This window comes from Babylonia areolata, chromosome 15 (assembly GCF_041734735.1).
Source record: "Babylonia areolata isolate BAREFJ2019XMU chromosome 15, ASM4173473v1, whole genome shotgun sequence".
Lineage (NCBI taxonomy): Eukaryota > Metazoa > Mollusca > Gastropoda > Neogastropoda > Buccinidae > Babylonia > Babylonia areolata.
Window position 1 is genome coordinate 8091103 of NC_134890.1, and position 18376 is coordinate 8109478.

The 18376-nt window shown below is 44.9% G+C and overlaps 1 protein-coding gene across 6 annotated transcripts in view; it reads left to right on the plus strand.

The window, feature by feature from the left end:
• The window catches only part of LOC143290405 (uncharacterized), a 174229-nt gene extending 163247 nt beyond the window's left edge, over nt 1-10982 (plus strand). For all 6 annotated transcript variants that reach the window (XM_076599815.1, XM_076599814.1, XM_076599813.1 and 3 more), the window contains 2 exons: nt 5911-6068; nt 9928-10982. In XM_076599815.1, coding sequence (XP_076455930.1) covers nt 5911-6068; nt 9928-10980 — 1211 coding nt within the window. In that variant the 3' untranslated portion in view covers nt 10981-10982. The remainder of the gene's footprint in view (nt 1-5910; nt 6069-9927) is intronic.
• Nucleotides 10983-18376: the final 7394 nt, after the last annotated feature.

The window sequence follows — 18376 nt, forward strand, 5'->3', positions numbered from 1 at the left end:
CACACACAAACACACACACACCACACCACACCACACACAAACACACACACCACACCAACCACCACACCAACACACACAAACACCACACCACACCACACCACACACACACACACACACACACACACACACACACACACACACCACACCTCACGCACACACACACACACACACACACACACACACACACCACACACACACACACAGACATCTTGGAGGCGACCGATGGATTTGAACCATATTGCCTCTGCAGCAATGTGGTGTTCCGTGAAAAAAAAAAGGATGGTGGGGTGGAGGTGTTGATGGTGATGGTGCTACAGGTGTTGTGGGGGTGGGGGTGGGAGTCAGAGCAGTTGTGTGGTTGGCAGGGGGTGAGGATGGGGGAGAGGGGGCGGTGCTGGAGGTGTGTTCGCTGATAGACTTGCTCTAAACTATGCATTAGTGCTTTTTGGACATAAAACAAACAAAAAAAATGATGGATGTTTCTCACTTATTTAATTGATAACCAAATTCTTTCTACGGTATCGTAGAATCAATAAAGCAAACACAATCTTACAAGTGTTGTATTGTATTTCTCTTTTTTGTTGTCACAACATATTTCTCTGTGTGAAATTCGGACTGCTCACCCCCAGGGAGAGCGCGTCGCGACACTACAGCGCCACCCTTTTTTTTGTATTTTTTTCCTGCGTGCAGTTAAGTTTTTCCGATCGAAGTGGATTTTTCTACAGAATTTTGCCAGGGACAACCCTTTTGTTACCGTGGGTTCTTTTACGTGTGCTACGTGCATGCTGTTCTTAAAAAAATGTCAAATATGCATATGGATCATAACAAATTTGTGCAGAAATGGGAACTAAACACATGTCCTAGTACAAGGCTAAGCTGTACAATATCATCATGGAATCAGTGTGTCCTTGAAGATGTATTATCATGCCTTTAATATATTGTAGAATTGTCAGTAGTTACAGCATCATTTTGTGTTTTTGTTTCCTAATGCACAAAGTGCATTCATTTTGTATCTGTGAATCATGAACCCTTGAATGAAATTATTGGGGAAAAAAAAACAATTTTTATCTCTGTCTTGAGCTCACGTATTTTGTAGGAGTTACACTTTCTCTTCTGTCTTGAACTTACGCACTTTGTAGGAGCTTAACATTTTTTTCTACTGGGCTGCGCTTGTGTGCCTTCAAGAAACTTAGAGTTACCATTTTATGATCCAGTAATAATCGTCGGCACCAAATTGAAATAAACTTACTTGCTCGTGATGACGTCACCAAAAGGATCAAACTATTTTAAACTATAAATGTAATATATAATATGTAGCTGAAAGATTCCACGCAGCAAAGTGGAGATAGGGTGGGAGGGAGGGAGGGAGGGAGGCATGGAATAAAGGGAGGGGTAGTGGGGGTGGGGTTGGAGGGAAGCATGGAATAAAGGGTGGGTAGTGGGGGTGGCGTTGGAGGGAAGCATGGAATAAAGGGTGGGTAGTGGGGGTGGCGTTGGAGGGAGGCGTGGAATAAAGGGTGGATAGTGGGGGTGGGGGGATCCTACAACCAACGATTTGAGCAAACCCGTTCAAGGGACGAGCGTGACAAGCTCATAAAAGCTGCATGAAACTGCTTTTAGACAAATTAGGCCCATGGTGGCTGGGCCTGCCCGCCGCGCCGGACGCATAAAACAGCTCCGGGCGGGATGAGAGGTGGACTGGATGTGTGTGAATCAACAAGCCAGGCCCATTGGTCGCGTGCCGGTGTCAGTTTCAAAAGTGACCCCCCCCCCCTCCCTCCCCGCCCCCGACACACACCCACTAACTCTCTACCAACGACTTTCTTCACTGTAAATTTACAATACCACCCAGCGGCGTATTATAGTCATTGGAGTGTTCTCTCTAATTCATGGTCCAGTGATTGTTTATGGCAATGACTCGAACGATAAGAGCTTGGGTTGATTTGTGGTAGTTACTTGCAGTGTACGTAAGCGTGAATGTTGGTTTAAATAATCTTTAATTGTTCAACAGTACACATGATTACAATGCAAACAAAGAGAAAAGAGCATCAACAAACTCAAAGCTTATACTGTGCTCACAACGTTGCACTTCAGTTTTAACATGACGGCTGATGAACCATATTATCAATTGTATCAAATAACATTCATGAACGGTAAGTAATGAAATAATGAAATAAAATCTTCAGTGACATATTTTCCCTTTGTGTTTTGTTTTGGATGTGTTTTTGTCTGACAAATTGATGTTTTTTTTTCTGATACTGAGGTGTTTGTTTCGTTTTGTGTTTTGTTTTCTTTTTGGTAACAATCCCCCTCCCTCCCCTCCCTCCCCCTTATTTTCTGCACTGAAACTGTGAGTTAACCTCTTAACTGCTTAAATTTACTGAAACGTGTGCTACTTTCTGTGTTTCTAATTGGTGTCATTGATTTTGCTAAACAAAGGTAATACAATAACGAGATGAAGATATCCGGGTAAATAACGGGGACTGACATCCCGACATGTACGTTCTATTTTACCACAGTTGGTGACAGCCTTTACTGACGAGCATCCTCGTCAACAGCAGTCAGGGGGTTAACATTGAATTCCTAGCATTACCATCGCACTGTTCCTGTTCTTTTACAGCTCTACACGCAACGCAATCTCTCGTCCATTCACTTCATATAATTCATCTCTCTCTCTCTCTCTCTCTCTCTCTCTCTCTCTCTCTCTCTCTCTCTATTTCCCCTTCTGACAGTTTCGTCGTCCGTGAATACCAAAGTGCACCGCATTCATCTTAGCCGATTTATATTTCATATTGCAACAACAAAAATCAATAACTGTAATAGCCCTATTTCGAAATGTGCCCATGGGGAGTGCAATTTAAGTGGGGGGGCACGACAGAAAGGAAGGGTGGTCCTGTAGTTGTGTGTGTAACTTAGCAGCCTGGTGATGATAGCGGCGGACTGGGGCGTTGTGACAGTGGTGGGCTTTTTATTATGATGCTGCTCTGGAACCTGGCTTTATGGCAGGGCTGTATGGAAGTGCCGCTACTGTCAAAAGTGCGGAAGTGAGGGAAGAAGAAGAAGAACAACAACAACAACAAAACAAAAGAAAGAACGGTGACTTGGTTTGTCATTTTGAATAAACACCATGTGGTGAGTTATGATGGTGAACATTCGTCACATGTTTTGCGTTTGTATAATTATATGTACTCGGTGACTTTCTTGCTATCCTGTCGAATTCATTGTAGTTGTACTGTGACGTTTTCAAGTGAAATATTGGTAAAACCCAGTGTTTGTCGTTGTTGTTGTCGGAAGAGAGATGTGCTATGTTTGGAGAGTGTTTGTTTGAACGAAAGATGAGAAACAAGACGCTAACAAAGGTGTTTGAACGAAAGATGAGAAACAAGACGCTAACAAAGGTGTTTGTTTGAACGAAAGATGAGAAACAAGACGCCAACAGAGGTGTTTGTTTGAACGAAAGATGAGAAACAAGACGCTAACAAAGGTGTTTGAACGAAAGATGAGAAACAAGACGCTAACAAAGGTGTTTGAACGAAAGATGAGAAACAAGACGCTAACAAAGGTGTTTGTTTGAACGAAAGATGAGAAACAAGACGCTAACAAAGGTGTTTGTTTGAACGAAAGATGAGAAACAAGACGCTAACAAAGGTGTTTGTTTGAACAAAAGATGAGAAACAAGACGCTAACAAAGGTGTTTGAACGAAAGATGAGAAACAAGACTCCAACAGAGGTGTTTGAACGAAAGATGAGAAACAAGACGCCAACAGAGGTGTTTGTTTGAACGAAAGATGAGAAACAAGACTCCAACAAAGGTGTTTGTTTGAACGAAAGATGAGAAACAAGACGCTAACAGAGGTGTTTGTTTGAACGAAAGATGAGAAACAAGACGCTAACACAGGATGTGTCGGTGTGGTTCTTCCCTACTTTTGGCCTTCGCTGTCCGCCATACACTGAACTGGAAGGCATTTGATTCCGCATTGAAAGGCGTCACTTGTCAATCACTTTACCCTCTCTCGTGCGCCTTTGTTCTCTCTCTCTCTCTCTCTCTCTCTGTCTGTCCATCTCAGTCACTCTTCCCCCTCTCTCTGTCTCTCCTACACCTCTTATTATATTTTTCTCTCTCTCCTCTCTCTCTTTCTCTCTCCATGCCTCTCTCTCTCTTTCACTATCTTTCTCTCTCGCACCCCTCTCTCTCTCTCTCTCTCGTGTGTGTGTGTGTGTGTGTGTGTGTGTGTGTGTGTGTGTGTGTGTGTGTGTGTGTGTGTGTGTGTGTGTGTGTGTGTATGTGTGTTCTTTCTCATATTCCTTCTGCAGGATGTTTTGTTTTATTTTGTTTTTTCTTCTTTCTTTCTCCCCTTTCCATTAAATATATGTGTGCTATTATAACTGATGTAGATTAGCAAGGACAGGTTGGACGAACGGGCCATGCCTAAAATCTTTTAATCCTTGAATAAAAAAAAAAACACACAAAAAAACGTTTCCAGTTCTCTCTCTCATCTCATCATTGGCATCGAACTGTTTCTAACCTTTCTTCCCCACCTCGCAGACTTTTGTGGTTGTTTCTTTCACTTTCTTTTAGTTTGATTTTTTTTCTGAAGGGAACAAGGGGTTTTATTTCTTGTTTTGTTTTGTTTGAAAACCAATCCAGCTACCACTGCTACGCTTAAGCCCAATCACACACAAAGAAAGCAACAACATTAAACGGTTTTTTGTTGTTGTTTTTTTTTTTTTTTTTTTTTTTTTGGGGGGGGGGGGGTTGTCTTCTTCCTCCACCTTTTTGAATAACGTGTATTTTTTTAAATACAAGTTTGTAGCACATCTAGACATACATATTATATGTGAATGGATGGATAAACATAATTGTTTACTTATTATGTATTATTATTTAAATGTTCACAAGTATAACTGGATTGCACATTTCATTTCAAAATGCATATATGTTCACAAATGTGTTGTCATGAAAGGAAGAACACTGATAAAAAAAGAAATGAAATAAAAGAAACCAAACGTAATAACTGTCTTGATATGTTTGTTGTCTTTCAGCCTATTGTTTCAGAGTTGTCTGTGTGTATGTGCGCTCGCGCGTTTGTTTTGCTTTAGGGAGCTCATCATTCCTTTCCTGTGTTATTCAGTTAGACTTCAGACAGGCGCACACATATACACGTGCAGTAGAAAGGCTTTAAAAAAAAAAAAATTTGCCTGGGAAAACACTTTCGTTGCCTTTGGTTCTTTAACGTGCTCTGATTGCATGTTGCACACGAGACCTCTCTTTATCGTCTCATCCGAATGACTAGCGTTCAGACCACTGCTCAAGGTGTAAAGGACGGGGAGAAAATGTGTGGGACCATAATTTATGTGTGGGATTCTTCTTCTTCGTTCGTGGGCTGCAACTCCCACGTTCACCCGTATGTACAAGCGTGGGCTTCTACGTGTATGACCGTTTTTACCCCGCCATGTAGGCAGCCATACTCCGTTTTCGGGGATGTGCATGCTGGGTATGTTCTTGTTTCCATAACCCGCCGAACGCTGACATGGATTACAGGATCTTTAACGTGCGTATTTGATCTTCTGCTTGCGTATACAAAAGAAAGGGGTTCAGGCACAAGCAAGTCTGCACATATGTTGACCTGGGAGATTGGAAAAATCTCCATCCTTCACCCAGCAGGCGCAGTTACCGAAATTCGAACCCGGGACCCTCAGATTGAAAGTCCAACGCTTTAACCATTCGGCTATTGCGCCCGTCATGTTTGGGATTCCATCTTGAGTGGTCAGATTCCCTCGCTTCGTGGGTGCCTTACCGCTATGTCAGCAGTCCACATCATTATTATTATAATTATATTATTGTTGTTGTTGTTGTTTTTATCATCATTATTATCATTATCATCAACATCACTCTTATCGTGGTTACAGCGGAGCCAGCCAAGCGGGCCCGCACGGCCTACACGTCCGCCCAGCTGGTGGAGCTGGAGAAGGAGTTCCACTTCAACCGCTACCTCTGCCGTCCACGGCGGATTGAGATGGCCGCCCTGCTCAACCTGACGGAGCGGCAGATCAAGATCTGGTTCCAGGTCAGTCTGCTGTCCGGTCTTTCTTCATGGAACAGGGCTCAACCCTCGGCTTGTATCAGAGACTGACATTATGGGCGTAAAGTTGGGTTAAGAGTGTAGATTCTGTTCCAATCTCTAAGGGTGTAGATTCTGTTCCAGTCTCTAAGGGTGTAGATTCTGTTCCAGTCTCTAAGGGTGTAGATTCTGTCCCAATCTCTAAGGGTGTAGATTCTGTCCCAGTCTCTAAGGGTGTAGATTCTGTCCAGTCTCTAAGGGTGTAGATTCTGTTCCAGTCTCTAAGGGTGTAGATTCTGTTCCAATCCCCTAGTACCCTAAGGCGATTTCGTGTGCCAACAGCACAGTGATCAATGTTTTCTCCACTGCAGTTGGAATCCATCCACAGCTTAGTCTTTTGTGAAGGACTAAATGTAAGGGGTGTAAGACTGTACTGGCTCTTAGTGCTGCAGCTTTGGGGGCTAGTTGCCATTTGGAGACAATCCCAACGCTGACACACCTGAAGGCCTCATGGCCGAGAGAGTGGGGATGTAACTGGGGCTCACTGCAATACAATTCTAGAACGCACGCTAGAATGTCCGTGAAAACATTGTCAGAAAAGTTTGAAAGAGTCAATTTTAGTAGTGGTCTAGCATCCGTCGAGAGGAAACTAACAACAACGATATAACAGCACAACAATGACAATAGTACATGCAGTGTGCGTACACACACACACACACACACACACACACACACACACACACACACACGCCCACGCACACACGCCCACGCTCACACGCCCACGCTCACACGCGCAATACAGAGGGCTTGGTTCCTCTTCACTGATAAAGTTATACCATCATATGGAAAGCTGGTTGCCTTACTTTGTTTTCAATAACACGCGCATGGAAGAGAACCAGAAAACACACACACACACACACACACACACACACACACACACACACACACACACACACACACACACACCACAAAAACAAACAACAACAACAACAGCAACAACAAAAAACAAACAAACTGAAACTCTGAAGTTACCGTTTTCGTTGCTATAACATACTTGTGCAGACATTTACAAAGAAAATAACTCCGTCTTCCGCAAGCAGTATTTATAGGAGGGAAATATAACTCCACTCTGTTGTTTCTTTTTTTGCCAAAGACAGAGAGAGAGAGACAGAGAGAGACAGAGAGAGAGAGACAGAGAGAGAGAGAGAGGGGTTGGGTCCCCGGGAGGGGATTGCTATCGTTGTACACAGAGCAAACGTATTAGATGTATATGAATGAAAGACAGGTGGAGCCTCTTTGAAAGGTCAGCAAAGCATTTGTTGTGGTGGAAATTGTTTTTTTTCCCCAAAAAATGTCTGTGTAAACATATTCGTTAAGTTAAGGATAATAACAACATGAGTAGATAAAACTAGATAAGAAGATCTGTAAATTATCCGTAATCAAAAACCAAAACCAAAACCAAAAAACAAAAACAAATAAAATCAAATCAAATCAACATCAACATCTTCGTTCTACTACATTCATGGTGATGATGATGATGATCACTGGTGATGATGATGATGACTGATGATGATGATCACTGGTGATGATGATGATGACTGATGATGAGTTGCTTTTGAAAGAAAGGAGGGAAGAAAGGTTATGTAATCCCATTAATCTTGATGCGTGTATGTGTGCGTGGGTGACACACACGTGAAAATGTGTGCATCGTGCCAAAAATATCAGAAGTCATCATGACGTAAAACATCAGAAATGATAACCACACTTTTTTCTGTATGCTTTTCTCTTTTTCTGTCCAGTGTTTAGATAAATACGTTGGTAAATAAATGAAAATAGATAAATGAACGAATGATGCAATCAATCGATCAAACGATCAATCAAGCAATTGATCGTCAATCAATCAGTCAGTAAGGTAAGTACAAGCAAGCGAAGGCGCCCACCACCCCTCCCCCACCTCCCACACACTCAATCTGTCTCGCTCTCTCTCTGATATATATATATATATATATATATATATATATATATATATATATGTGAACGAGTACAATAAACATGAAAGAACTGGGATCCAGATAATTTCCTTATTTTCATATATTTCATTATTTTCTGTGCCATGTGCAGCGTCGATTACACAGATTGCACTGATGGCGATTCAAGAAAGAACACAGCACAGCCAGGCGCTGTGAAATATTCCACACTCCCACAGCACCTGTTGGGCCACATCCGGTTTGCTCCGGGTCACGTGGGGAACGACTTGTCCAGGAAGTTTGCCGTGTGAACCGCACTAGCAGCATGTTGCCTGCAGTTTCAGTTTCCAGGAGGTGTCAATACGCTACACCACATCTTCCTCTGATAAAAAGAAAAGCAGAGGATGTCTGACTTTCGTATAAACCCAACTCGCTGGTCAAGCCTGGAGAGCAAACCTTCGGTTTGTGAAAAACATAAGCATAAAGGTTTCATGCAGATCGTGGAATCATGGAACAATGAATCTTCTACGTTCTTTTTCTTTCACTTTTAAAAGCGCTTCACACTACTTCTTCACTGACGACAACAACAACAACAACAACAAAAACCCAACAACAACAAAAAACCAAACCAAAACCAACAAACAACCAACAAAATAAAACCGAAAAAAAGGAACTCTCTCTCTCTCTCTCTCTCTCTCTCTCTCTACACACACACACACACTTTCACATTCTATTTCTATTATGTTTGTATGTTTATATTTCTATGGGTTATTTGTCTGCGTCACGTTTGATGTTTGACGTGTTGTGTACTTTTTGTCCCTGTGTATTTGTTTATTGTTGTTGTGTGTTTCCTCGTTGTCTCGCATAAGGCTCACTGTCTTTATCCCCATCCCAGATTCATTCGTCCACAATATTACAGACAGCCTTCAGTATTTTAACTGTGTTTACTTGTGTGTCGGTTTCTACTGGGGTTGTTTGAAATGTGTCTTTATACCCATATAATGTACTTAGATATCTGGAAATCCCCACTTAAAAAGAATGCTTGTGTTGATGTTCACTCCGTACTCTGACTCACGCCATATATTTGTTTATCTGTGATTTTATTCATACACTCATTAGTGAAGGACCGTGGCCTTTTGGTATGACTAAACCACCCTAGTGTGGGGTCGAATCTGTCCTCACAACCTGACTCTCCGATTCCCCCCCCCCCCACCCCCCCCCTCAAACCTTTACTCGGTAGTAATCAGCGTTGTGTTAGAATTACCTTTCTAATAAAGTATATATATATATATATATATAAGAGAAGATAAACTCCCCAGTATTCGCATGTTCAAATCAATGTTTTGGGAGAAGAAAAACATCACATTCTAAAGCTGTCATCCAGCGACGGTTGATAACATAGTGTTAAAGTATTACAAGGTTTTCCAGCATACAGCCCGACATAATTATTACCGATGATTCTCTTGTGGTTGATACATGCTGGGTTTTCCGTTTCCATAAAAACCCACGGAAAGCTGACATGGATTACAGGTAGGATGTTTTACGTGCGCATTCAATCTTCTGCCTGCTGCATGCACACGGAATTGGGTTCAGGTACTAGGAGACTGGACCACCCTCAACCCACCTGACGTTGCCAGGATCGAACATCAAGACCCTCACTTTCCAACGCTTTGACTTGTCAGCTTTTACGTCCGTACTTACACCGTGCTTACTTACCTACTGACCAGCCTACCTACATACCGACCGACCGACCTACTTACATATTTACTCACTCACTCATTCACTCTCTCTCTTACTCAGTTACGTTTACGCAAAGACATATTAATTTAAACCCAGTGTATCCACCTAACATGCTCGAAATGAACCACCTGCAATACTCTCCCTGTTGTCTCCCACAGAACCGGCGGATGAAGTTCAAGAAGGAGCAGCGGGCCAAGGCGTCCCTGGAGAAGCAGGTGCAGGGAGCACCGCCCAGACCCAAGTCGGAGGCCAGCAGCTACTCGGGCAGCGACACGGAGAACTCTAGCTCCTGCCCTCTGGGCGGGGACCGCAGCCCCGGGAACCCCATGGACTGCGTGCTGGGCGGCAAGGGGGATGGAGGGATGGTGCCGGACTCCTTCCTCCACCACCCCGCCCTCCCGCCCCCTCCCCACTCCATGCACCCTCACCAACAGCAGAAGCACCTACAGCAGCAGCAGCAGCAGCACGATCCTTGCGAGGGAGGAGGGGGAGGAGGAGGAGGAGGAGGAGGTGGTGGTGGTGGAGGAGGAGGAGGAGGGGCAGGGAGCGGAGGCGGTCACGTGATGGCCCACAGCGGCGCGCTGGGCCCGATGGGAATGGCGCTGGGCCCTGGACACGGACCGGAGATGAGCCCAGGGGGCAGTCACCACAGGGACAGCCCTGCACACGGCGGGGGAGGGAGCGGGCTGAAGAATAACAACGGAGGCGGCGGTGGAGGAGGAGGAGGCGGCGTGATGAACAACAACAACAACACCAGCAACAACAACAACAACAACAACCTAGAGTCCCCGCCAGGGAGCGGGCATCACCCTGGCGACATGTCACCCTTGTCGGGTGGTGGAGGTGGTGGTGGTGGCGGGGGAGGAGGAGGGGGAGGAGGGCACCACCCCCACCCGGGCATGTCGCCCTACGCCCAGAACGGACACGGCGGCTACGGCCACCATCCCCCTCCCCAACCCCAACCTCAGCCCCACCGTGGCGGACTTCCGGCCTACCCAGTGGGCAGCTCGGCCAACATGCTGGTGACGGGCAGCATGTACTCCGACATCAACCCCCTGGACCACCACACGGCGCACGTGCAGCCGCCACACCCCCACCTCATGACCTCCCCACACCCGGCCATGGGCGGCGGGCCCATGAACTGCTCCATGGCTACCGCTGGGGGCTACGCTCAAGGCTACGACTACATCCCCAAGCTGACCCATTTGTAAAGTGAGGCCAAGTGACGGAACCGGAAATGGGTCACAGTCGCGGTCTCGCTGCGGCGACTCTTCTTACACGAGATGAAGTCCATCCTGTATCTGCTACACCCGCTCCCCCCACCCATTACACCCCCTAAAGCGGGTACGTGTTTCACAGGTCGTGATCTTCGGACGGACTGGCGGGGATGTCGCGCGACGACTCTTCTTATAAAGTAAAATGGATCCTGCATGCCCCAAAGGTAGACCCACTTTCATAGACCGTATTCAATCTGACGGACTGTAACCCCCCCAGCCCCCTCCCTCCCCACCTCCCCCGGACCCAACCACAATGCTATTTGTTTGTAATGGGCAAAGGATCGCGCAACGACTCCTCTTAATAAAAGAGGGACTCGATCCAACACCTCCCCTCCCACCCGCCCTCCCCACACACCCCCCTCTGTCCCAAGGCGGTTACGCTTATACAGGTGGTGTTCTGTCTGACGGACTGTTCTTCCCTACGCTGGTCCAATGGTACAGAACTGGGTCGATCCAGTTCTTAAGGACTGCACCTACAAGGTGACCCATTTGTAATGACTGGCTTGCGTTCTGATGTAGTGACTGAATTACTACTCCCTTCGGCCTCCAGGCTGTCCTGTTTGGGTCCTGACGTCTGGTGGACTGTATCCCCAGGCTGACCTGAATTGAGTCCTGACGTCTGGTGGACTGTATCCCCAGGTTGACCTGAATTGGGTCCTGACGTCTGGTGGACTGTATCCCCAGGTTGACCTGAATTGAGTCCTGACGTCTGGTGGACTGTATCCCCAGGCTGACCTGAATTGGGTCCTGACGTCTGGTGGACTGTATCCCCAGGTTGACCTGAATTGAGTCCTGACGTCTGGTGGACTGTATCCCCAGGTTGACCTGAATTGGGTCCTGACGTCTGGTGGACTGTATCCCCAGGCTGACCTGAATTGAGTCCTGACGTCTGGTGGACTGTATCCCCAGGCTGACCTGAACTGAGTCCTGACGTCTGGTGGACTGTATCCCCAGGTTGACCTGAATTGGGTCCTGACGTCTGGTGGACTGTATCCCCAGGCTGACCTGAATTGAGTCCTGACGTCTGGTGGACTGTATCCCCAGGTTGACCTGAACTGGGTCACATGCATCTGATGAACATCCATCTCTGAAAATGACCCGTTGGTAATTATTGGGTCAACACGTTCTTCGGAGAACGTCTCCAGGCTGACCCATTTTGTAATGATGGGATCGGGTTCTTCCCGCTGCCGGGCGACATCCCCCAGTGACCCACTGGTACTGATTGGGCCACTAGTTCTTCTGGCTTCTTCATTTGCAAATGATTGAGTCTCGTTCTTCTAACAGGCTATAACCCATTTGTAATGACTGGATCCAGAACTTCTGATGCCCACGTTCCCAAAAGGATAACTCCATTCCCATTGACGCCCTACACGCTCACTCCCCTCTCCCTTCACTGACCCATTGTAGTGACCAAGTCAACCCCTTTATGATTACCCTCCCCCAAGCCCCCGCCCCCTCTCTCATTCAGCAGACCAGGAGTAAATATAAAACAAACCCACACACACCGAAAGACAAAAACCAACGAATATTTTTTTCTCATATTCATCACCCGCTTTGTAGTTTGAATCTCCGAGTGAAGAACACACCATCTTCTATACATAGGTCAGGGACCTGTAACTCAAGTGGAAACCATCATCACATAATCTGTTATTGAGACACACGAACACCCCTCACCCCCACACCCTATTAAAAAAAAACCCGGTAAACAACATTTTCTGGACTGTCAACAGAGTTGAAAACAAGAAGAAGAAGAGGAAGAAGAAAAAACAACAACAGAAAAAATAAAACAAGAAAACTCATCAACATGGTTGTCTCCCAGGGAACTGAGGTTGACAAAAAGGTGTGGACATGATCCGTGGTCACTCCATGCAAAGTCCGAAGCACACACACGTTGTAGGAGGGGCAAGGAACGTCAGCAGGCACGGCAGGGACATGTGCAGCTCTGTGTCGTCAATCTCCAGCAGCTGTAAGAAACAAAGAGAAAGACAAAGAGAAAGACACACTTAGTACAGCAACTGGACTATTTTAAGAAAGAACGAGTTTACTTCAATCAACAGTTTTTGTTGGAGAAATTGCGCCAATAGACGCTATCGCAAGCACTGTTGTGACAAACGTTATAAAAGAAACATATTTTCTTTTGTCTTCATGTAAACAGTTTGACCCCCACCCCCACACCCCACCCAGCACCCTGCTCCCCAGATATCACATTTTATTTTTTTACTCTTCCTTCACGTGTTCTTTTAGTTTCAACCGTTCGTCTATTAATTGTGTTTTGTTATGTTTATGCGTGTGTGTGTATGTTGTTGTTTTTCTTTTGAACGAAACTTCCGGCCATGCTAACGACTGAAAACCGCTGGACGCTTGTTGCGAAGGGAATAAACAACAACAAAACTAGACCAACTCAAAACATTGCAAAGGAGAAGCACTGTCACTGTTTGATGTCACGTTTGTGTGGGTCACGATATATTCGTTTTACTTGTGTATGTGGAAAAGGCACAAAAAAAGGGTTAATTTGAAGGGGGAGGGGGAGCAGGGGGAGAAGTATAGATAAACATATGTTCGGAGGAAAAAAGATTCAAGATTGGGTTTCTAAACACAGTCACACCTGCCAAGGCCGGGGGAATTGGAAAGACGGTATGATTTCGCTGTCTGCAGTGCTGGCAGAAAGAAGCCCTAACTGTTCAAGTGGCAGGAAACTGTTTTGACAGATCGCACAAGAACCGAAGAGTGGCTCGAATGAGAAGACTACCGTCGTGCGTCCCCCCCCCCTCCCCCCACCCCTTTCCTCTGTACCCCTCCCTTCTCCCCCTCTCCCCGACCGCCATTTCAGACTTCTCACCTTCTCTCTCTGCCCTGACCCCCACCCCCATCCCCACTCCCCCCGCACCACCCCTTCTTCACAGAAACAGGTTTTTTCGTTTCTTTCTTCAAGTTTGAAACAAATAGTGTATAACAGTATTTGCACGAGTTTGCCACAGAATTGTTTGTCTTTGAGATATGTGTGTGTGTGTGTGTGTGTGTGTGTGTGTGTGATCGCGTGTGTTTGTTTTTGTGTTTCTCTGTATGTGTGTGGTGCATACTGTTGTATGCTTGTTTTGCTTTGACAGTTCAGGAGAAAGACAACAAAAACAAACCAAACCAAACAAAATAAACAAACAAACAATAACACCGCCCCCCCCCACTCCCCCTTCCCCCCAAAAAAAACACAACAAAAAAAAGCAAAAAAAAAACAAAAACAACCAAACAAACACACCAAACACAAGAACTGACAAAGAGGTGATTTCCCCTCCACAACCCCCCCCCCCCCACCCCCGACCTCCACCCCAACCCTCCTCCACTCCCTCGTGCCAACGACCAAGTGGTTAGTGACGATGTCTGTGTCTCTCGTCTGTTTCTCATTGAGGCACGCACGTGCAGCAGTTCTCACGCGCGATTCGCTGGCTGCTGGTGAACGTTTCATTAAAAGAAATAACTTTCCTTTTATTTTTTATTATTTTTTGTTGTTGTTACCACTGTGTGGAGGTGTGGGTGAGGGCGAGGGTAGGGGAGTTAATTTAACTTTACACCAAGAGCCGTGTAGTGTGCGTCCGACTTCTCTCAAAGAACTGTGGAGCACATGTGCTTCGTAAGGCTCGCTTGTACTGAAGACAGGTACCATACACCCTAAGACGCGCACTGGCACTAACACACACACACACACACACACACACACACACACACACGCACGTATACACACATGCACACTCACAACACAGACATACACAACATGCGTACACACACATACACACGCACAACACAACACAACACACACACACACACACACACCAACCCACCCACTCCAACTGACCTCCCTCACCCACAGGATTCCTTCCACAATATTTATATATTTACCTGTCAGTCGAAGGGTCTGACTAGCCGTGCCCCCTCCTCCTCCTCCTTGTTCTTCCCTAACCCCACCCACCTGCCCTCCCTCCCCCCCCTCCCCAATTATCATAATTAATGTCCACATGTATGTCAACTGACGGCCTGTTACAACACTCGCAACGGGTACAGTATTAGTCATTTTTTTAAACTCATCTATCACGCTTTTTTGTGATCGACTAACAGCCTCAAAGGGTGACCATTTGAATTTTCTCCCCCGAAAAGATAGAAGGATATGCCTGCCTGACGAATTGGCCTGTTTCTTCAGGACATTTGGTGTTGTTGTTGTTGTTGTTGTTGTTTTCTGTTGATATTGTGGAGACATGCTGAGACTGATATATCGTGCCAGAGAGAAAATGGGACGTTTATAGTTTTTATTTTGTTTCATTGATTTATTGAGTCTGACATCATCAACTTGAATGATCAGATTGTAGATAAATTAGCCAGTCTGAGATAGGAAAACGGATTTTTTTTTTTCACACACACACACACACACACACACCACACCACAACATAACACAACACACACACACATACACCCCCCCCCACACACACACACACACATCACCGTATAAAGAATTTTGGTTTTGGTTTGAGGTTTTGTTTGTTTGCTTGTGCTTTTATTTTATTTTTCTTTTTCTTTCTTCTTTTTTTTTTCGATGTACATATTTTGCATCTAGTAATCTAATTTCATCGCCATTTTTTTCAGTTCCTCCCTTGCCCCGTTTGTGATTGCCTGTTCCCCCTGTTCCCTGCAAGAACGAGAAATAATCCCAGGAAGGCTGTGATTGCTGATGATAATTATGACTGTATGTATTTCATGTATCTTCTCCTTTTTTTTCTTCCTTCTTACATATTTTGCCGTGTCATCTCGACTTCTGGCCTAAGTTCAGTTCGTCATTATTATTATTATTATTATTATGTTTTATATCTGTTGTACAGTGTGCATACTTATGGAATCGAACATCATTTTTTCCCTTTACCTTCTTTCTCACAGCGGAGAAAATGAGTGAGATAGTCGTGTGATTTCTGCCACCCCACCCCTTCTCTCTCTCTCCCTCTTTCTGTTTGCAGCATGTGTGTGAAATTATTGTTATGATGATGATGATGATGATGATGATGGTGATTTTATCATTATGGGATGCGTGTGGAGCATTACAACCTCACTGGATATAGTACACATACCGGAACTTGACAGTGACACAGACATGAAAATAAAGTTCTCTTTTTACAGTCGTTTGTTTCCTATTTCTTGTTTTGCTCAAAATTCTTGTCGATTCACCTCATCGCCCCACTCCATCCCCACACCCCACCACCCCAACCCCCCTCCCCCCTCTAACAGCGCTGAATCATCATGTATTTTTACAGTGTTAATGGATTTATTGATCTCTGTATGTTTCTCGGTCTCTATCGATTTTTCTCTCTCTTCTCTCCGTCTGTCTGTCGCTGTCAACTCTCTTTTTTTTCTCTACCTCTGCTCCTCTCTCTCTCCCTCACCCACCCAATCTCTCTCATTCACCATCTCTCCGCCTTGATGTCCATCCCTCTCTCTCTCTCTGCCATCCTAATTCTCCCCCTCTGCCTGTTTCTCTCTCTCTCTCTCTCCCACTCCCCTCTCCGCACTCATTTCTTTGTTTCAATGTATTTGAACTTGTGACGAAATTGAAAGCCAGTGTGCATGAAACACACGTAACAGCCAGTGGAAGTCGGTGAAGAAGCTGGTTGAAATTTCATGTCTGTGGTTGACTGCATGAAGCATAACAAAAGAAAACAGAAACAAAAACAAAAAAATGCAAATAACGGTGTGTAAAAGGTTTCAATTCGTTTAATTACACAAGTGTTGTGGTATAATTTTGTACATACAGGTCGACAATAAAAGCGCACCTCTGAGAGAGAGAGAGAGAGAGAGAGAGAGAGAGAGGGGGGGGAATTGAACATGTCATGTGTATGTGTGTTTTCAGTGGGGGTGCTGGAGTGGGCTTGGTGTGGCCCTGCGTTTTTGTGTGTTATATGTTCTGTGTGTGTGTGTGTGTGTGTGTGTGTGTGTACTGGGTGGCTGGCAGATTGAGGGGTGGGTATGTGTGAAAGGATGAGAAGACAATGAAAATGATAAACAAATAATAATTAAAGTAATCATACATTTTCGTGCACGATTTGGATTCTGATAAGTGATGTGTAGTTTGTATATATACATATATATATCTAAGAGTGTTGGTCGTTTTGGTCACTCCAGTGTTGTCTTCAATGTCCCGTGGATGTTTCTTTTCTTTTTTTTATTTTTTTTCCAGCATTTTTCCTCGGAAAGTTTTAAAGCCAAATTAAAACATGTAAACCGAAAACGGTACTCTCTTTGTGTGGTTTATTATGGGAGCACGCGCGTGTGTGGATTTGTGTGTAGGTGAGTGTGTGCGTGCGTGCGTGTATACGTGTGTGTGCAAACGTGTGTACATATCTGTATTTCCGTTTGTACGCATGTTGTGTCTCTGTCTCTCTTTCTTTCTCTGCCTCTCACGCTCTCTCTAACCTCCTCTCTCTTCCTGCACACACACAAGCACACCACCCCAACATATGCACACAGACATACATATGAAAACATTCACAAATGGACACACACACACACACTCTCTCTCTTGTTCAGTCTATCTATCATAAACACACACTCACACGCACACACTCATACATGTACATTGTATACACATTCGCATACACACACGCTCATGCACGCACGCACGCACACACACACACACACACACACACACACACACAAACATGCACACACGCGCGCACGCGCAAGCTTCAAACGGCACACTATCTTATATTCTTTATTTGAAAACTATCCATCAAACACAGACGAACAGTAATGTATTCAGACCCAGATGGGTTCATGCGTTATCTTACAGGGTCAAACAGAACGCTGTTGTAACTAAATTCAGCAGAGACGCTACAATGCTAATGTGCACAGCCGTTCTCCGGCAATCACGTGATGTATGAATTTCAAAGTTTAAGAGCATTCCTACCTATTTTTTGTCAGAGATCACCATATTGTATCCTTGAAGCTTTTAAGATGTTCTTTGATGTTGCAGAAGAATTGCTGCATTGTCCTACAGGACAATTGTTACATTTGGTTGCTGTTAGGTTGGTTTAACTTCTTTTTTTATTCTTTTTTTTTATGTTTCTTTTGTTTTTGTTTTTTGTTTTTCTGTGATTCTGAAAAGTCTTTCACCACACACACGCGAACAAACACGCGCGCTTTTCAATCCATCAGATAAAAATAAAACCCACGCTCACTCACATACAGCACATTCGTAGTCACACACACACACACACACACAACACACACACACACACACACAGATATGCACAAACTCGCAAACACGCACACACAAGCATGCACGGGCATACACAGCCA